Source organism: Uloborus diversus, chromosome 3 (genome assembly GCF_026930045.1).
Source record: "Uloborus diversus isolate 005 chromosome 3, Udiv.v.3.1, whole genome shotgun sequence".
Classification (NCBI taxonomy): domain Eukaryota; kingdom Metazoa; phylum Arthropoda; class Arachnida; order Araneae; family Uloboridae; genus Uloborus; species Uloborus diversus.
In genome coordinates this window covers 197,866,688-197,889,175 of record NC_072733.1, presented here as the reverse complement: position 1 = coordinate 197,889,175, position 22,488 = coordinate 197,866,688, and the positions used below count along the sequence as shown (strand labels likewise).

The 22,488-nt window shown below is 35.4% G+C and overlaps 1 protein-coding gene across 1 annotated transcript in view; it reads left to right on the top strand.

Moving 5' to 3' along the window:
- Positions 1 to 22,488, top strand: part of LOC129218502 (CREB-binding protein-like) — a 53,740-nt gene that overhangs the window by 20,390 nt on the left and 10,862 nt on the right. Inside the window, exons 4-6 of the mRNA XM_054852788.1 lie at positions 1,744 to 1,890; positions 1,980 to 2,093; positions 14,850 to 15,015. Coding sequence (XP_054708763.1) covers positions 1,744 to 1,890; positions 1,980 to 2,093; positions 14,850 to 15,015 — 427 coding nt within the window. The remainder of the gene's footprint in view (positions 1 to 1,743; positions 1,891 to 1,979; positions 2,094 to 14,849; positions 15,016 to 22,488) is intronic.

Here is a 22,488-nt window from a genome sequence, read left to right as displayed (position 1 = left end):
CATAATTAGCAATGTAAATTGAACTTCTGGAAGTTTTGGATTTTTTCCAAGCACATAAAATTTTGGAGCTGTCAAATTTTAAAAAAGGTCAAACTGTTTGTCTGCATCTAGCTAGAGCAAGTGTGACTGAAACATCTCAACTTTTTGATGTTTCTAGAGGTACAGAATCTAAAGTCATGACAGCATACACAAATTGTGCTGAGACAAGCTCCGCAAAGCAAAATAGTGGGCAGAAGGAGAAGCTCAGTGAAAGTGACTGACAGATATTGAAGCGGATTGTAAGTTCTAAAAAATAAACAACAGCAGCAAAAGTGACCACAGAACTCAATCAATATCTGGATTCACCAAAATGAGTGATTACAGTCAGAAGGCAGCATTATAAACAGAACATTTACGGCGGAGTAATGATTCCCAAAACACTTGTACAGATGTTAATGCTAAACGTCGTCCACAGTGGTGCCACACTCACAAATCCTGGTTGATTGATGAGTGGAGATTGTAATATAGTCTGACGAATCGTTTTTAACACTTTTCCTTACTACAGGACAGGCACATGTTTGGTGGACACCAGCACAAGCATATAATCGTGATTCTCTCCTTCCAATCGTGAAGCATGGAGAAGGATCTGTCATAGTATGGGCAGCCATGTTGGGGGGTTTTCGCTAGACCAGTCGTAAGCCTGAAAGAAAGGATCACTGGGGTCAAGTATAGAGACAATTTAGCTGATTAGTTCCATTCTACGATGCAAACTTTGTTTCCCGAAAGAGATGAAATTTTCCAATAAGATAATGCACCTATACATGCAGCGGGACTTGTCCAATCATGGTTTGATGAACACGAGGATGCAGTTGAACATATGCCTTGGGGAGCACTGTCACCTGACCTTAATATAGTTGAACAGTTTTTGTCTACTTTAGAGCAATTAATATGGTATTGATATCCTCCACCAGGGCCTCACCCAGAGCTGTCATAATATCTCCATGAAGAATAATGGTATACAATTTTGCTGAACACTATTCAACACATTTATGAATCGATTTCTCAGTGAATCCAAGCTGTATTGCATGCCAAAGGCAGCCCTACACCATACTAATAAAGAATTCCTTTTAAATCTCAAGTGTTTCCATTATTTTGATAACTCTACCTGTATATATACTACCTGTATAAATACAACCTTCTCCGTGACAGGTAGCAGGTTTATGATGGTGCATGAAACAAAGTTTCTGCTATTCCAGCCTTTTTCTGATTGAGGTTATTATTGCAAGTTGTTTCAACAGATGTTTTTAGTGTCTGCAAACTTCCACACATAAGTTCATGGAAACATCTGATATCATCAAGATAAAGATAGTTTTATATTGAATATGAAATATTTGAAAATATTCCAGTAATTTCTCGTGTTATGCTTGGCATTGGTAGCAGATTTTCCCGTAGAGAAAGTATTAGCGTTGGAAACCTGGAGGGTATCGAAGGGCTTTAAGAGGGTTAAGAGGGCCATTGATCTTCATTGAGGACTTATAAACTGACTAGGACCAGCCTAGCTGAACCAGGAACCTGTTGCTTTTCATCACATTTGTATTTGTGTTTATTTTGAAAAGAGGAGAGACTTTCTACCTACAATGACACTAAACTGAACTTTTTAGATTAGTCTATGTAAAATTTTCTAACCATGATGATGCAGAAAATTTATGTTATTTTATTTTAATATTTTTTTTAATTAATTAATTTATTTATTTATTTTTTTAGATACGTTGATGCAGGAAAGTTTCCTGAACGTTTTCCTTACAGAGCAAAAGCTCTATTTGCCTTTGAAGAAATAGATGAGGTTGACACTTGCTTTTTTGGGATGCATGTGCAAGAGTATGGATCAGAATGCTCACCTCCAAACAAAAGGCACATTTTACTTTTTTGTAGAGGTTGTAACCTTTTGTGTCTTCTTCATGCATTTATGTTGTGAGTAAATATTTTTTAATGTTTTTCAGGCGTGTTTACATTTCTTATTTAGATAGTGTTCATTTCTTCACATCAAAACAATATCGGACTGCAGTGTATCATGAAATTCTTCTAGGATACCTTGATTACGTTAAACAGTTGGGGTAAGTTATACTAAATAATTTCGGTTTTTATGCTGAAAATATATGTCTATGCACTTATATAGTTATTTTAGATTTTTCGGAGTTGCATTAATATTGTATTACTTGAAAGTTCTTTTATATTCTTCAAATCTTTATTCCTAGCTACTGTGAAACTTCTGCTATTCATTCGTATAGAGTAAGAAACAATATCAGCTTATGAAAATTTTTGACATGAGTCTGAGAAGAACTTCATTTGCACTAAGTGTGTTGAACTCTCAGAAATCAGAATTAGGATGATTACTTTGGAGGGTGAGTTAGCATTAGGCTGTAGGATTGTAGATGGGGTAAACACTCCAGAGGGAAAGGGGGAAGTTAGTCAAAAGGAGGTGGGCATTAGCTGTGTGTTAGATAGCGGGAATATTCCAGAGGTAAAGGGGAAAGTTATTGCTGAGACGATAGACTGGGAAACAAAGGGTATAATTTTGGGAGATTCAACAGTGCGTGAGGTGGGAAACTCAATAGGCAGAGTTAGACATAAGGTGGCTAGATGATGTTTGTCAGGGGCTCAGGTGATCGATGTAAATAGGGTTGCTGAAAAGAAGGGAGTATTTAATAAAGAGGATGTAGTTACTTTGGGTGGGAACTAACGATGAAGGCCATTGTAACAACGATGAGTTTACAAAGGAATGGGATTCCCTGTTGGACAAAGCAACCAACTGTTCGACAAATATCCAAGTGGTTGGTTTGCTTCCCAGATATGGAGTGCATAGGAGTTGGTTAAACCAACGGGCTAGGTGTATGAACCTGGTACTCAAGGAAATTTGCTTTAAGCATAGTATCAGGTTTATTAATGTGTGAAATAAATGTAAACGCGATTGGATTGCTAAGGATGGCCTACATCTGAGCTCCACAGGGGTCAAAATGGTTAGTGGTTTAGTTTTAGAGGCTTCAGAATCAAAAAAACTAAGTTGGAATGGGGGGCATCGTTTAAGGAGTAAAATTCGAAAGGGGGAACTATTGGGATTTGAGTAGAAACGGAAATAGGGTGGCTAATAAGAGAAAAGATTTTAACAGCTGGGATTCAAACAATCGTGCAGCATTAAATAAAAGTAAGATGGGCTTACTTAAGGTTTTTTATACAAATGCTCATAGTACTAGGAACAAGATGGAAGAATTGAAAAGCATAATAATAGACGAGAGGTTGGATATTATTGGTGTTACCGAGACATGGGCTACCGAAAATGATGATGATTTATTATCTATTGCTGGGTATAATTTGTTTAGACAAGATAGAGTAGGTAAAAGAGGTGGTGGGGTTTTATTTTATGTCAGAGACACTTTAACTTACAATGATTTTATTTGAATGTATTTAATTGAATGTAATTAATGATAAACCTAATGAGATTGATGTGATTTGGCTGGAGTTGATGAGCAATAATGGCAAAAAGCTACATTTAGGGAACATTTATAGGCCACCTAACTTAAGCCAGAGTCAAGATGAATAGATGTTTAGTATTATTAGTGACATTTCAAGCAAGGGATCAGTCATCATAATGGGAGATTTTAATTTTCCAGGAATTGATTGGAATAATTTTTACTATAGTAATAGCAGAGAAGAGAAATTTTTGAAAGTAATTGGTGACTGTTTCTTAGATCAAATTGTAGCTCAGGGTACTCGACAGGACGTGATTTTGGATCTAGTTTTGTGCGACATGGAAGGTTCTTTGTAAAGGAACACATTGGAGATAGTGACCACAACAGTATTAGGTTTGGGATTAAATTTGATATGCGCAAAGTAGAGAATTTTAGGTTTGTGCCCAATTTCAGAAATACTGAGTTTGTGGCACTTAGGCAGAGTTTGAAAGCAGTTTTTTTCCCGGATTGGACAATAGCGATGTGAATCTTCAGTGGGCAGAGTTTAAGGAAAATCTAGCGAAAAGAGTTGGGGATCATGTTCCCCTTAAGAGAAAGGGTGTCAACACTAAAATTTGGCCGATGTGGTTCTCCAGGGAAACTAAAGACGCTCTAAATTACAAGCAAGCCGCTTTTCATAGGTTTAAAGAAACTGGTTGCTGTGCAGATATTGTAAGGCAAGGCGTAAACTTAAGTATTTGGTACAGATTCAGAAAAAAGAGTTGGAGCAAAGACTGGCAGATAACATAAACAGGAATCCCAAGAGGATTTTTGCATACGCTAATTCCGGGAAAGTTCGAAATAGTCATATTGGGCCAACTGGTTGGTGAGCACGGAATTTTAATTCTGGGCGATATTGCTAATGTTCTTAATAACTTTTTTTGAGTGTTTTAAATTTCATAGTTAAATCATTAGACAAACAAACATATTTGAAAAACTCGAAATATATTAAAGAAATTGTAAAATGTCACCTTCCTGCATCAAATACGCATGTCTACTATGCCGAAGAATTTTGGGCAAAGCATCAATAGCATAGACCCAACAGTGTTGAGATTTCAGCTAACAGTCCCATTATTCATCAACCGATAGGCTTGCTTGGGTCAAGAAGAACTTCCCCCATACACAGGAACAACGACTTGAGCACACACCGGGATATGACCAGAAACCTCAGGAGATCTCGTCGGTATTACCAGGAAATTCAACCAGGAATGCCACACCATTGTTCATCAATGATTTGCACTGAAGGAAGTCTCATTCTATTGTAGAAGCACCGGTTAGTTGATTGGAGTACTGGCCAGATTTAAGACTTAGGCCTAGTTACTGTCAGCTAAATATTTCTATCTACTACTGCATACATCTTCAGCAATGGTGACACTTTAGACCACCAAACGCGAGTAATTTAAAACTTGTAAATAACATTAAACACAGAATAAAACTTATTTCAAGCCCTGCTTGAATCCAAAAACATTACGTCAACAGCGACTCGAGCACGCAGTAACTTCCATCAACGACAACCCAGCACGGTTGCCAAACCGGCAAAGACCAATCCCTGATTGGTCAACAGAAATGGCGAAATGCCTATACAACCTATTTATGTGTTTCATGACCGCAATATGTCATCCCATGACACACCCTACTTTGCGTTGAGGATATACATCTCAACTATTCCTGATTGAGTGATTTAACAATCTTTCTATTTGTTCTTTCGGCGCAAAATATCCAAAAACATCTCAACCATAGGGTGTTACGTCATAGGATGATTCCGACATTGCACGATCACGCCCGAATCAATTTCAGTTATCCACCGCTGGGACACGGGACGCGGAGTGGCAAAGTTTAACGGAGTTAAGTTTCAAAAATACACTTAAACATTTGAAATTAAATTAAAAGTACTCCAAGATATTAAATAAAGGCTTATAAGCCCAACATCCAGCACTTAAGTGGTTGTCGATTTTGGTCCTTGGGAACCGAAATCCTTTTGAGGGTTCCTGCAATTTCTTTTATTTGCTTTTCAAGTTCAGCAAACTGTGACGAAACCGGATCAGACTTATCAGTTTTCACGCTGCGGATTGAGTGGCAATCCTTGCGGGTTGCTTGCTGGGCGGCTTCCAACTTCATTGCATACACAACAGCAGAATTCAGGTCTTTGACATCCGCCATCCATAGAGCTTTCTGGATTTCCGGATCTCAAACCCCGTCGATGTAGAATTGAGTGCCAGGTTGTCTCAAACATCTGCAGGACAGTCGCAAAAAGCAAGGTGAGACAGTCTCTAGACGTCCACCGCTAGCTCTTGCAGCGTTTCTGGAAACGGGACATCAACTGGAGTCGGCTGAAATCTTTCTGGCACTTCTCACAAAAGCGAAGATCCAACGCAGATGTGAGGGCGGCGAAATCCAGGCGCTCTCTGTCTGGAAGGGTCTGAAGAATGTTTGCTGCGTAACCTCTCAGGGATGCTGCAAGATGACAGGACTTGGTAACCAAGTCCCATTCTATTGTTTCGGAAACTATCAGGAACTGGGTCTTATACACTTGCCATGAAGACTTGCCGTTAAATGTGGCGAGCTTAATTGAAGGTTGTGTAGCTGAATGTACAAAGTCAGCAGAACTGCTTCCAGACGTCGCCAATTTCCCCTCTAGGTCTTTAATTCTCTCCTCCACGCGATTTTCAACGGTGGCAATACGGTTTCCAATAGAATCAAATTTTTCATCAAATTTTACTTCGATTTTGTTTTCCACTGCGATAAATCGGCCTTCAACAGCCTCAGATTTTCCTTCAATAGCATCAAATCGATGCTCTATGTCATTAAATTTATTTTCCATCAGTCTTTGCCGAAGTAAAGGCGTTTTTAATTTCTTCTTGGTTAGAAGCTAAATCATTTTTCAGCACTGTTAAATCGCTTTTCAATTGTTCTTGATTAGCCACAAATTCATTTTTCAGTTGTTCTTGGTTTGCAGTCAATTTATTTTTTTACTTGGTCTTGATTTGCCATAAAATTTGCTGTCAAATCACTTATCAATTGTTCTTGATTTGCACCAAGATAATTTTTTGCTGAGTTTATTGCTTCCAATAATTTGTTCATCTGTTCCTCCATTGCGAGCGTTATGACCATAAAAATAAAGTCTAAATTCAAAGTCGTAGTAAAAAAATGTCCAAGGTCACACTTATTCCAAGAAAGTCCTGAAGAAGCCCCACGTTGGGCGCCAATTGTAACGCATTCGTAGCAACTTCAAACTTTCTTTCAATGACGACACCGTTCTTGAGAAAAACACTGGAGATTTATTTACAACTATGTACTAGAAATATCATTAACAACTGCTAAATTAACCATAGCAATTAGGCAACTATCGATTAACAATGTATACTCAACTGTCAACCACGTATTTACATCAAAATATGCAAAATCACAGCGCACGGCTAAAACACTTTCCAAAGCAAGAACTAAAACGAGACTAACTCATCCTGCCGTCAGCTGTGGCTATGTATAAATCCTGGAGAAGTTTCCACAAAATTCGAAGTGCTTCTCAATGTTTTATTTTTATTCCATTCACAAATCTTAGCGTGCAGAAATGGAGGGACCACATACTTCATTCGAATGTGCGGAGGTTGTATATTCATTACAAGAAACTATTTACAGGTTAAGTTACTATAATAATTTTTAGATAAAGAATAATAGAATAAACACCAAATAAAGCCAGATTACATCAAATTAATCAGAAAAAATAATTACTATTTTCAGAATTTGTAACAATACAGTTGAAACTACTAATTAAACTGTACTTTAATTAAGAGAGCTGAATATTATATTCCCAATAATCATTGAAATAGCTGATTGTTTCCACAATTAACAAAATTACTACTTTGACTTTAAATTGGCCTCAATTTTTAAATATTAAAAGTTTTCTTGTTTTTTTTTCCCCATGAACAAGGCACTTTTAATTTTTTCTATTTATGAGTAAAATAATTGGAACTTAGCTGGACCATTGTGTATGGTTACTTCTAGTAGGTAACACTTTCATGTAAGAATTTTAAAAAAAAATTCGAAATTGAAAAACATTTGTGTTCAAAAGTTATGTATTCTGGAGAATGACCCGTATACGACTTACATCTATCTGGCTCTGAGGTATGGTTTATTGTATTACGCAGGCTAAAAATGTAGTCTATTTTCACTAAAAAAAAATATTTGTTTATTTTTTTTTACTGCTAAATTCAACCCAACTTATAATTTACATCAGAGGATATTAAAATTTGGAAAAGCTAACTTTGATTTTAAATTCATTTTGCGATTTATGTTTAAGTCTCAAAAAACACTACACTATTGGCCTTTAAAATTGCTATACCAAGAAACCGACGAACTACACTCCTGTTTGTGAAAATTGCAACACCACGAAGGACTTTCGCGAGTGAGCTGAAAATTGCAGGAAATGTAAAGTAGAGCATGATATGCAAATGATTAGAATTGCAGACCGGTAGCACATGTGTATGCTGAGCAAAACCCTCTGAATGGCGGATCGAACTGAATATAAATAGACGGCTGTAGCGAGGCGTGTATGATTATCGGTGGTTACATGCTAGAGTAAACATTGACTGAATCTTTACTATGCCTGTTCGACCAAAGAAAGTGAAATTTGAGCAAATTCCGGGGTTTGAACAGGGCAGAATCGTGGCCTTCGTGAAGCTGGATTGTCTTAGTGTGCAATAGCCACTCGTGTGCAGCGTAACAGCAGCACAATCATGCGTGTTTGGAAGCAGTGGACGGACGAGAGTCGGACAGCTCGGAAATCCGGGAGTGGACCCCGAAATGTGACGTCAGCTTGCGATGACAGACACCTGGTGCCTATGGCGCTGACAGACTGCACAGCTTCTTCTGGACAATTAGCAGCACAGTGGTCAACAGCTACAGGTGTTTCATTGTGTGCTTCATCAATTCGGAGACGTCTGCTGCAGCATGGGCTGCACGCAAGGATTCCTTTATACAGGATTCCTCTCACACAAAACCATCGCCACCTACGGCTACAATGGGTCAACGTGTATAGGAGCTGGTGTGCTGATTGGCAGCAGGTCATCTTTTATGACGAATCCCTCTTCAATATGTGGCCCATGATGACCAAATTCGTGTCAGGCGCTATGCCGGTGAATGGCACATTACGGAGTGCATTATCGAACGCCACAGTGTACGAACACACGGAGTTATGGTCTGAGGTGCCATAGCATCTCATGGACGATCACAATTGCTATGAATTGTGGGCAATTTGAACAGTACCCGATACATAAATGAAGTCTTACAACCCCAAGCTATTCCTCTCCTGCAAGGACTACCAGGGGCTGTATTCCAGCAGGATAATGCCCATCCGCATCTCGCCAGGACTGTCAAATACTACCTTGATTCACAGCAAGTACAGCTTCCTCCTTGGCCTGCATATTCCCCGGATGTGTCACCGATTGAACATGTGTGAGATTTTGTTGGGCAGCGTCTCGCTCGAGATCCTCTTCCTGTTGCTTCGTCAGACAAACTTTGGTTGCGCAAAAAACAATATGAAATATTTTTCTGCAGGCAGATATTCAAACTTTGTTTCACTCCATGCCGAGTCGTGTAGCAGCTCTTATTGCAGGGCATGCTGGTCACACAAAATACTAATTTCTATCTCTTTTTATTGTTTGTTTGGTTTGAAAATGTAATCATTTATTTGTACCATTACCACTCAACTGTGTATTAAATTTCATTCAACTACAATGCTTCCTTCATGGTGTTGCAATTTTCACAAACAGGAGTGTACATTCTTGAAATTTACATGACAGTAAGAAAATTCCGTGATTAGATTTTCAACACATTCATGCAAAAAAGGTGGAAGTAGCACCACCTACAATGTATTTAGTTTAATAAAAATGAATAGCTGGTTTCTCACTCTCAAATTGAATTAGAGCTTTGTTTACATGGGGAAAAGTTGTTGAAACACCTTGTGTATGAAGGACAAATGCTAACCAGTACATTTTTGACTTTGATAGAGGTTGAGCTGTGGGCTACTCGGACTGTGACTTAATGTATACCAGTATTGCTGCTGACATCGGTTGAGATCTTATGACTGTCTGCCAAATACTGAATCATTGGGTTCAGCAGGGCACAAAAAATGTGGTGCTGTATTTCAGGGGCCTGATGTTACTAATAGCAGAGAGGACAGACATCTCACTCATGGGGCCTACAGTCATGTCACGAGTCCTGAATTAAGAAAAGGGTTTCATTTGCATGATAACAAGAGTCTGCCCGAACATTTTAATTGGCTCAAAGGCCCAAGTGTACAGTACAAATGCTATTTTGTAGGCCAAAAGCTTAGATTCTGAGAAATCAGAATCCAAATACACCACTTCTGGCAAACAAAATTTCACTTGTACTGTACTCCTGGGCTATTGAGCCTATAAAGCTTCACCAGAATGACATTTCATTCACAGTAAGGAGTAGTGTTTAGTGTTAAGCTATTTACTCATCAACCATTAACTAGATTTTTCTATTGATGAGATATCTGAAGAACATTCTGCTCAGGGAAGCAGCGGAACATTTCCATATTAAAGACCATCGTGCAATACCTGAAACTCGCAATCATACAATATCCTGATAAAACGTAGCATTTTGATGGGCATGAATAGCGGGTAAAGCCATATGCTGTAAAACTAAAAATTGTAACAGCTACTGTATTAAGTACAGTCAATGTAAACAAGAGGTGACCTAAAAGTGTACTCACTGGCTCCCCATATCATCACTTCTGCTGATGAGCCAGTATGACTAAGTTAAATGTACACTAAAAATGTGCATTTTCAACAATGGCAACAAAAGGAGCACCAATTATGATGCAGCAAACAGATGCAGGATTCACCTGCAAACATGATGTCATGCCATTCTTGCTTCTAACTTCGTCTTTGATCACACCATTGAAGGTGCTTCTGTCTGTGAGCAATGTCAAAGGTAGCCAAAGTCATAGCTGCCAAGCTGACATTCCATGCTGCTGACAATATTATAAAAATGTTCTTCAGATATCTCACCAATAGAAAAGTCTAGTTAATGGTTGATGAGTAAATAGCTTAACACTAAACACTACTCTTTACTGTGGATGAAATGTCATTCTGGTGAAGCTTTATAGGCTCGATGGCCCAGGTGTACAGTACAAGTACTATTTTGTTTCTCATAAGTGATGTATTTGGATTCAGATTTCTCAGAATCTAAGCTTTTGGCCTACAAATATTTTGTTATTTGCATTTCTTCCTAGTGTAGCAACTTTAATGGCCATTAGTGCATCTTCAATTATGCAAATATTTTAAAAATAAATATGAGATACTTAAAAACTTGTTTTAAATATGTTTGGTATTACAGTGAAAATACCATGTTGAAAGCAGATAGGCTGTAGCCACACTTGCTGTAGTTGATGCTAATATGCACATAAACTTCAACTTTTTAATTGGATTATCTGCAAGTTGACTTTTAATTGTACATATGGAAGATTCACTGATATTTATAGTCGCTCTACTGTCGATATTTGTCAAGCATATCGAGAATCTTAGCCTTGTTTTTTTAGTCAGAAACTTTCTTTTTCTTCCCATCTTCACAAACTCTTTAGATGAAGGTGCCACTAAGCTGCCATTATATTTATCAACTTTCATATTAAGAATGAAAAAAATAAGTAAATGAAAGATGCTGAGTGGTTATTTGATGCACTAACAAAGCAATGCATAAACTTATTTGGTGTGGGAACTTTCGCTGTCAGTGATCTTAAAGGGATGTAATAAGACTCACAAAATCAATATTTAGTAGCCAATAACGAAGCCGATGTACTTCCTTTCAAAAAAATAGTGTTGTAGATGAAAAATTCTTGTTAGCTCTAAAATTCATTAGTCGTGAAAACTTCGTGTTATAGCCATTTCGCGTAAGTCGAATCGCGTTGTAGCGGGAGTGGACTGTATCAAGGACGTAGCCAAGGGGTGGGTTCATGGGGTCCGGCCCCCCCCCCCTCCCACCCTTCCCGAAAGACCCCTCTCCTTTTTTCTCAGTTGTTGCATCTCGCATTAACAAAATTTTTCCGAAAGATAATGATTTTATAAAACGCAGCATTCTCTCCCCTTAAATTCTCCCAATAATCGGCATTTTTCTCAGCGCTTGAGTCAATTCAGAACACGAGAACCTCGTGCAACAACTGCAGGTTCCCAATTTTCGTCTGCTTTTTGCTGTGTCACCTACTCCCTCCGAAACGGGGAAATGTCCCTTTCGACTTTCAAACCAGCTGGGTCCTGTGACCTTGAAATTCAGCCCCTCTCCTTGGGTCCATCAAATTGCCATTGGCAAAGTAAAAACAAGCATTTATTGCCACTTCCGCTGTATCCCACAGTCTCATTGGCGTGGTTTTCTTTATTTCTTTCTTTTCTTTTTGGATTTTCGTGGATTTCATAGACGCATGTTGTACGAAAGACAGCCAGAGTGAGGTGCGTTCCTGGTGAATCAGTAATTGAATTCCGATTCTTTTCTGTTTTAACACGCAGTTTTTATCTACGTCATACTTATAGAAACATATCTTGAACAAAATTGTATGCAAAAGAAAATTAAGTTTACCCAAACTAGGTAAGTCGCAGAGCTCCCTTTTAAAGTTTTCTTGATAATACAAGCAATTTTACGTGTTAATGTGTTTTTCCATTTAAAAACTAATTTTGGATTCTAAGCCAGCAGCAAAAAAAGAAATTCTACACATTTCGTGTGTTTGAGGATGAGAAAAATAATTATTGATTTTTTTTTTTTTTTTTTTTTTTTTTTTTTTTTTCATTTTAACTTCATATTTTTGGCATGGTTCATTTCAGATTCATTTTATATTTTGATAAAAATTTTATTTGAACTTTTAGATTACTTTTAACATCTCTCTCCTTTCTGAGTAACAAATTACATAGTAGATTTTTTACTGATGTTTTCCCCCCAATATTTAAGCATAATCATGGAACATATTAAATGCCCCCAAAAAATATTCATGTTTGAAGGTAAAATAAATAAAATAAATGAATAAATAAAACTTGAAGTTGATGTAACAAACTTTTTACGGTATCAAAATTTTAGAAAAATTAAATTGAAAATTACTTGAATATTTTACTGTGATCAGTTTATGAAATTACAAATTCGGCCATATTAACGCATGTGATAAGTAATTTATTAGAAATTATTACTTTTAAATCTTACTGAAATGTGATTCTATGATCCCAAAAGAAAAAGTTAGTTTTTAAACGACGAAAAAAAATCTTATTCGATGTTGTTCCATAAAACATATTTGTATTTGCATCATTGGAATACATTTTCTGATTGTTATTCACTGGCTTTGTACTAAGGAGTTATTTAATTAGCATCTATGCATCCATCTTTAGTAAATTGTGAAGGTAGCATTAAACGTAACAAAAAACAGGCATGTGCATTTAACTATAAATTACTAGGTGAAAATTACCGCTATTTACTGTGTTACAAGCAAAGAAACAAAAAAGGTGAATACGAGGTAAATGTTTTTGAGCTTTTCTTTTTTATATTGCCTCTTTTTTTAAACACTTATTTTCTTCAAGCTAAAGATATTTACTATTTCTTGCAATAGAGTGTTTTGCTAACATCGTATTGAAGAATAAAAATCATTACCTGCGTCGTAAAATATGATATGTATTGTTGTTAAAATAAAATTACACAGATGCTTAATTTAATTCATTAGGTATACATTCCATTAATCGACATGTAAAAGATTCCTTAGGTCGTTTGACTGTGAATGCTCTTGACAAAATTAAATTCCTTTTGCAGTTTCGCATCGAAGAGAGCTCAGATGTCTCTGTCTGGTGGAAACTGGGCATCAAATTTTCCTGTGACATTCACATTTGCGCCTTAATGGTGACATATGACATATTGTTGGTTCGCACTTGTTCCGCGAAAGGCTAAAGCCTCTAACACAGCCCCATTAGAAAGAAAGAAATAATGATGAAAAACGGCAATACGCCTTTTTCGGTATTTAAAATTTTTTCGAACAGCTTTCACCCTTTGAGGAATAGTGACTTCACTTGAGAACACCATTTATTTCTTGCTTCTCTTTTTTTTTCAGCTAACTGAAATCACAGTGTCAGTTGGCTGAAGGAAGAAAAAAAATATATATAAAAAAATGGTTGCATCAAAGGAAGTCTCCGTCCCTCAAAGAGTTAATAGTTTGTTCAAGCTTTTAATTGATGATTCGGAATGATAATTAGAAAACGAATAAAATTGGAAATATCATTCTATTTCATATTATCAAAAGAATATTATAAATGTAAATAAATAAAAACTAATTCAAGCTTTTTAAATGAAACCTTGTTAATATTTTCGTTGAGAGAGTTGTGGGGTTTTGCCTGAAATGTTGTTCAAATCGGACAGGATTACGTTATGTAACATTCATATAGCTATACATTCGACTCCATAGATATAGATTTATTTATCCTCATATAAATAATGCCGATGATCCAGTAACCTGCATATTTCAACAATGAATTCATGCCACGGCATATGTAATTTGATAATATGTTTTGGTAATGTTTAACATGCAGGGAAAGGCTTTATTGTGACAAGGCTGAACTCGATCCTGTAACTTAACAGTTTTACTGGTAAGACTGTCATCTCAGAGGAATGAAGAAACGAAAATAATGAACGCTATCTACTTGAGTTTAGGGTTAATCCACTGGTGTTAGAGTTAAAATTTCAACTATCAAAATATCACCAAACAGGCAATTGCTTCGTTCAAATGAAGAAGATTTGAAGCAATTTGACTGGTGGCTTTCTAGTTTTCAAATAAAATGGCATAAGTACAAATGAAATATGTTACAAAGCTTTAATATTTTATTAAATTATCGCATGCATTTTCCAAGTAATTTCTAGTGCAGTTTTCGTTTTCCGTTTTTCTTTTATTGTGTCCTTTTTATTAATAGAAAATAGATCACTTATTTTCACTAGGACAGAGGTTCACCCATATTTGGAAACTTTGTATGTGATAACTTTCAGTTTAATGTTAATTTACAAACTGACAATAATTAATTTACCACTTAACATAACATTTTTGCTAACTAATTTTAACTAATGACTCTATTAATTTCAATTATTTAATTAATTTTAGTTAATTATCATATTTTAATAATCAGTTTTAATCTTGTGTAATTATCAGATACTAATTCTGCTTTAGCATGCGGCCTCTTTTGAAGTTCGTGCAACCTTGGACCCCCCCCCCCCCCTTAACAATGTTCTAGCTACGTGCCTACTATATACCGTGAAAGTACCTGATTACAAAAATTTTGCACCATAGTTTATCTCATTTATTTTTTATATTTAATTATGTATGTTATTTAGGTATACCATGGCTCACATCTGGGCTTGTCCTCCAATAGAAGGAGATGATTACATATTTCATTCACACCCTAAAGAGCAAAAAGTTCCGTCCTCACAACAGTTGGAAAAATGGTACAAGAAAATGCTTGACAAGGGTATAGCAGAACAAATTGTTTTAGGTTATAAGGTATTATTTTAATGTGTCTTAACTCTTGAATCAGCCTTTGAGAATGATAGTTTTCATTTCTTTGTATTCTACTACTAACTGTCTTGCATATTTCACTCCTGCAAGGCACTGCTTTATTAATATTTTAATATTGTTTTCTTTCAATATTTGATGTACAGTTAATGCCCAAAATATTTAAAATAGATTATTCAACAAAACTTTTATTCCAAACTTATGTCCCCTTACAAAAAAACTTATCAATAGTTCTCACAAAGTGAGTTGATAGACAAAAGTGATGTTCAAGTATAGAAATAATTGAAAATTTTGATATAGAAAAAAAAAGCTCAAAAATATATGTAGAAATACACACTAAAGTTAGTAGAAACTGCTTGTCAGGGAACGTTTGAGCAAAGTTTTCTAGAAGATTATTTCAGCAGCTCCAAGATCCTGTCCCGACTGATGAAAATCAAGAGATCTTAAGGCAGTAAGATGCCACCTTAAGCCAGGGCTAAGGCCGAACTACCTACAATATACCAACAACCCAGTTATACCATCCAGAGGCTGCAGTTTTTTTCTTGTTATGAACTAATCAGTCTGGAATAGATAATAACAGAGCTGGAGGCAGATAAATCGGATTCCAGCTTGATTATTGTCTATTCTAGACTGATGAGTCCATAGCAGCAGTCTCTGGAGAGCGTGACTGGGCTGTTTGTGTATTGCATGCAGTTCTGTTTTAGCTCTGGCTTAAGAGCAGCGTGCTATTGCTTAACATCCAAGCTTCGCCTTCAATTGCCGAGTTGAACTGTATGAATGGGGTAGACTCTCACTGGTGTGCTAAATTAATTTTAGCTACCTGTTTGTTCGCACTCTCAGCTTCAAGGATGTAACATCTACCACCAGCTCGATTATTGTCCATTCCAAACTGATGAGTCCATAACAAGGATGAAACTACAAATTGTCTCTGAATGGCATAGCTGGGCTGTTGGTATCTGGCATGAAAGAAGGCTGTTGCAGCAGGCAAACCACTGTTGCAGTTTGTTTTATTTAAAAGGTTGTTATTTCTGATTAAAAGATGTGAAACATTTTGAAACATGCATTTAAATTTTCTTTCTACATTTTATGAAAAATAAATTAAATAAATCTTTTTTTTATTGTTCTCAAAAATGCCAATTTAAAAAATTTATTTCTTTTTTTTATTGTTGATTAGTAGCACTGAGCATTACATTCCCTGAAATGGAGAGCTTCCACTTTTTCATATATAGGTTTTAGAGGTATTTAGCAATAAGTTACCGCTCAAGCCTGGGCTAAGGCAGAACTATATACACACAAGGCAGCCTGATTATCACATGCAGAGACTGGGTGTGATAACTGGCTGTCTGGTATATTGTATATAGGTTTTAGAGATATTTAAAAATCTGAGGGTTTTTTACAGGAACTCTGTATGTTAAGGTAGACCTGAAAATTCAAATTTTCTTTAGCAGCAAATGGCCAAAAAATACATTTAATTTAGTTACAAAGCGCACTTGAATAGAGTCGCGAAAATACGAGTCCCAGAAGTCTAAGGTTCCAGTTAATTCGAGGTGCTTTATTGACATTTACGCTTGTATCTTTGAATAGCTAAAATGTGATTTATATTAAAATCTAAAAATCAAAATCTTTAGCTATTGTAAAACTTCCATACAATAAAGAATTAGATAATGTAATCGAGGTTGATGTAAACAAAACTTCCTTAGTGATACAAAATCTTTATTGACTACTAAAGATAGATTAAGATATATTTTGGAGAGAGAATTTAATATCAAAAATGACTTGAAATTAACATTGTTTTGCCCCTAAGAACAAGTAAACAACTCTCATGGAACAATTGATTGGAATCAAAATGGGAAATGCACAACCTGAGGTGTTCGAGTTGTATAAATGAAATTTAAACCATCTACAGCTAACCATTTTGTGTCATGCAAAGAGACATACATAAGCACACACATATACATTCTGACATCTCAATGAAGCTAGCTGAAACGGATTCAGGGACAGTTAAAATAAGTTTTTTCGTTGTCTACCTATTTACACATATAAACCTGTACAAACTTGTAAAAAAAAAAAAAAAGTCAAATAACCTTTGAGGTAATAAAAGTGGAAATTTCTTTTGAAATTTTAGTGATAAATTTTTCATAAAGACAACACTTCCTTTTACTTGGACAAAGAACATGTCTTTATGTCATCTAAAAAGTGTTAAGTTACAATTGCTTAGAAATTTCCGGATAATCCGAGTTTTCAGTAATCTGAGGTAGCGTGAGCCCCAATTACCTCGGATTTTCAAGACTCTACTGTACTTTGTCTAGGATATAGATTTTAGTATGAACAAGATGGCTCTTCACTAAATGAATCTTTTGCCACTTCGCTGAAAGATAACATGGAGGAAAAGGTTAGGTTTCCACAAATCGGCTGCAGACTGCATTCTTATTTTCATAAAAATAAAGTTCCTAGGCAAAGTGACTACTCAAAATGAAAATTTCCCTTTATAACTAATCTTTATACATAAAGGGCTACTTCTGTCCGGATGTCCGGAGTAAACTCCAAAACTTCTGGATGGATTTTAACCATTTTTTCCACATAGATAGCTACATTATCAGGGAACAACTTAGGCTATAATTTATTGCTAAGAAACGTCGTGATCGAAAACTGTAAATGTCATGTAATTTCCACATCAAATGATTAAAGATTAAATTCATTGTTTCGAAAATTCGTTGCCTAACAACAGCAACAGTAAAAGTAATCATAATGTAAATTTTAAATCAATGCCTCTCTGGAGCAAGCATGATACATATTGCTTTCTTAGGAGTTGCATTCTTATCTTTATACATAAAGGGCTACTTCTGTCCGGATGTCCGGAGTAAACTCCAAAACTACTGGACGGATTTTAACCATTTTTTCACCATAGACAGCCACATTATCAGGGAACAGCTTAGGCTATAATTTATTCCTAAAGAACTTAGTTTAAAAACGTCGTGATGGAAAGCAGTAAATATCATGTAATTTCCACATCAAATGATGATAAGATGAAACCCATTGTTTCGAAAATTCGATGCCTAATAACAGCAATATTAAAAGTAATCATAATGTAAATTTCGAATCAAGGCCTCTCTGGAGCAAGCATGCCATTTATTGCTTTCTTAGGAATTGCATCCTCATCTTTACACATAAAGGGCTACTTCTGTCCGGATGTCCGGGGTAAACTTCAAAACTACTAGACGAATTTCAACCATTTTTTTCACCATAGATAGCTACATTATCAGGGAACAACTTAGGCTATAATTTTTTTAAAAAAACTTAGTTTAAAAAAGTTATGTTGGAAATTTTATGTAATTTCCCTATGTTTTGATTAAACATAGAGTAAAGAAATATGCATGAAGTGGCCCCGTCTAAGGTAAAAAGGAGATGAAATTGAAGCCAGAGTTATGGGATACAGCGGTGCAATGATGAGTGAGGTTATGATAGCGTGATCACTTCGCGAGAGTATAGTTTTCAACAATCCCGCAAAGAGACCGTATGAAGTAGCTGGCGGATTGGTTTGCATTTTAATTCATGTTTTAATGCAATTTCAAAAACGTGCTTCATAAACTGGCAACAATATCTAACTTTAAATTAACAACCAATTGAGATTTAATAATGGAATGTTTTGAATCAAGATGTATGGTAAAATACATAGCAAGAAGCTAAGGATCTTGGGATACAGCGGTAGAACTTCCAGCTTCAATTTCTTAGTATAGCAGGGCCTCTCTCTGTAACTTCTTTGCTCTATGTGATTAAATATAAAACCCATTGTTACAAAAATTCGTTGCCTAACGACAGCAATAATCAGTAAAGTAATCATAACGAAAATTTTGAATCAAGGCTTCTCCGGAGCATACATAAGTTTAAAGTCATTTAAACATTTGGAAACTCTACTTTTCGCACCCTGAAGGAATTATAGTAAAGAGGTTTTTTTTTTTGTGTATATGTGTGTGTGTGTACTATTTAATTAAATGAAGCAAGCGCACGGTTTTTTTAGTTATCTTGGTTTTTGTTTTTGAATTCATATTTTGGAAATTATTTAAATTTTTATATGCTTAAATTCGTGCTTTCGTTTCTAAATGAATATTCGTTGGTTCTTTATACTTAGTGCTATTTTACTTTTATGGGTAAGGAAAATGCTCGATTTTTAATCATGCCAAAGCGGTGTGTTTTGAGTTCTTTCAGTTAAAATAGAAAACAAAAGAAAATAGCGATTGTTTCTTACAATTATTACTGACCCAGGCAACGCCGGGTATTTTTGCTAGTATAAAATATTTCTCTGGCCTCTTGCTGCTAAATAAAACTTGAATTTTCATATCTACCTGTACGTTCATGAAAATCCCTCAAATTTTCAAATGCCTCTAAAACCTGTAAAATGAAAAAGTTGAAAGCTCTCCTTTGCAGGGAATGTAGTGCTCAGGGGTGCTAATCAACAGTAAAAAATTAAAAATATTTAAATTGGAATTTGAGAAAATTTTTCAAAAGATTTAAAATATATTTTTTTAAAAGACTGGAAAGAAAACTTAACCACATATTTAAAAATACTGCATACCTTTTCAATGAAAAAAAACAACCTTTTAAATAAAAAAAACTGCAATAAAATATGTTGTACCGTATCTGAGAAAGGAACTTTAAGGATTATGTCGAAAATAGCAAGTGAAAAATGATGCCCGGGCCACCATCTTTGATGGCCTGTATCTCGCCCCAGAATTTTTTTGGACAATACCAAAATACAGTGGAATCCACTTAATTGGACAACTGATTAATCGGACCAGCCGTTTATTCAGACCAAATCTTTAAGAACCATAACAAATCCCATTATACAAGTTTAATGTTATTTGCTTATTAGGGCCAAAAATCTGTTTAATCGTACCATATGGGGCTCACAATAAATCATAAGGGCATTTAAATATTTTTTGTATACCATGTTTGGTCAAACTGCACAGATCCTGTTCGCTTAATCGGACCAGCCATTTATTGGGACCAAAATGGTCCCGCCTCAATGTGGTCCTATATACCGGAATTGACTGTATACCCTGATCTTACTTTTTCATGAGTTTTAACATATGTTAGGTTCAAAAAGTTCCAAGACTATCAAGGTAACGCCCTGGTTTAATTGACATGGATTCTACCAGAAAATAGCTAATAAAGATTCCAAAACTATGGTCGCAAAATTCATAGTCTTTGTTATAATTACAAATTTTGAAATTTAAAAAATAGAATAATAACCTTAATAGGATTCTTTTCAAATATTTATATTTTTTTCCTTTCAAAAGAAAAAAATAAGATATATTCATGAACAGAAAATAATAATTAAATAATGAATCCTCCATTTATTCAGCAATATTAACATAAGAACCTTGTTTTTCATTTAAGGATTGTCTTCATAAGGGTTTCTACTCAACCGAAACACCGGGAATTATCATTCTTTTTTAATTTTGAAATGTTAAGCATTGGAACTACATACACTAGATTGACTCTTAATCAACCTGTTTTGCTTTGAAGGAATTCTTTAAGACTTTGAAAAGGTTGTAGAAATGATACCAGAATGATCTCCCTACTTTCTCAGTCCATCTTTTTTTAGACTATTTTCTTGTTACACCTCTGGGGAAAAAAAGTGATTTTTCTCAGGCATCATGCACTGCTGAGGTCCAGTGATTTCTTCAAACCATATTTAGATTATGCTAATACCTCTTTAGTTAAGGTTTTTTGTTTTATGTCTACTACTAATTGTAAAATTAGTATTCTTTATACAGGATCAGAATGCTCATACATTTCTAAAACCAAAGAAATTACAAAACCAACAATTTTGGGATTTGTTCTTTTGGCTAAAGAGCCAGAAGTTTGTCTAGAGCAAACTCAACTTACTCTCCTGTGCACCAATGTTGGTAACAATGCAACACTCATGTTGTCAATATACAGGGTGTTCCATTTTAACCTGCAAGACCTTTATTTTCGCAACCGTCAGTCTTTGATGTATACTTCCAATTGCAAAAATGTTCAAAATCAGAAGCAGAGTTAAGATATTGAAAGTTTAAAGCAAAAATAAATATGAGTAAAAACATACGAAATTTAACTTTTTATACGGGCCTTAGGTCTCCTAACTAATATTTAGAGAAATAATCTCCATTGAAAACTATTACTAACCCAAAGAACTTGACATTTGTGTGACCAAAACTCAAGGAGAGATACCAATTTAAAGTTTAAGGGAACCATATAGAAGATGAGATTTGAACCAATCGCGCTTTCAGAAGAATGACAGGTTGTCAAAGTAAGAACAACAAGGTATTTACTTTTTTCATTGCTATTCAGAAATAAATGCAAATGTTATGCCGTGATATGCAAAAAACACATTGCAAAACCTCAAACAATTTAAAAAATCACATTCTTGCACACATGTAATTTTTAACATTTGTTAACTGCTAAATTTTCCCCCAATAGGTGTTAGTGACAGTGAGTGAAAAGTGGTGTAAGTCACAAAATGCTGCATTTCATATCTCAGTGAATATTGGTCGCACTAATTTCAAACTTTTTGTGTTGGAATTATTTTTCAAAGGAGATCATGGGTACAAGACCTTCCGTCTCAAGATGGATTTCCGTCTTGGATAAAATTTCCAAAACAGAGGTCGGAACAGAAAGAAATTCGACGACTTTCCTTCAGTTTTTACTAAAAAAAGAAAAATTGAGTGTTTGAAAGATATGCTTTTACTGCTGGACCTTTGAATAACCACGAATTCACATCGACATTCTCTCAATTTTCCGCCATGGGATTGTTTTGTTTGCAATGTGTTTTTGGAGGAGTGGCTTTTAGACTCACACCGTTTGAATTTTTTAGCTATGTTATTTCCAACTCACTGCATTGCAGACCACGGAGTTGCTGTGGGAAGCACAATTTTTTTTAAATTAGCTCTTCTTTTTCAAGCAAGCGGACTTTGCCACGCTTTTGTAGCGTCAAAGTTTCGAAACCCGCCCTCTTTCCTGCCTGGTTGGAAGTTGGATATGATTGGTATAAGTCAAATAAAAATTTTGCTATTATATTGTGCAAATATTTATTTGATAGGAATTCAACTTCTTATGTTAAAGACAAATGCACACTGTTTTAGTTATTGTAATGTAAGTTGATATTGTCGTTAAATCACCATTAATATTTCTTCATTGAGGTACACATTGGTGTTCACATTAAAGTTTTACTGCTGTCCATTTTCATAAGTCCATGAGTATGCATAGATATATCGTCTAAACCATAAACTAATGAATGTGAAAATTGACACTTTTCAGAAGAGCCAAAACACTGAATATTATTTTTCCACCTGACGCGTTGAGTTATTTTCAATGTATTAATTTTTATGGATAAATTTAAGAGCGAAAAAACTATTGTTTGAAGCAGTTATAACCAGTATGCTTTTTTGAGTACTACAACAAACATCGAATTTGAAAAAC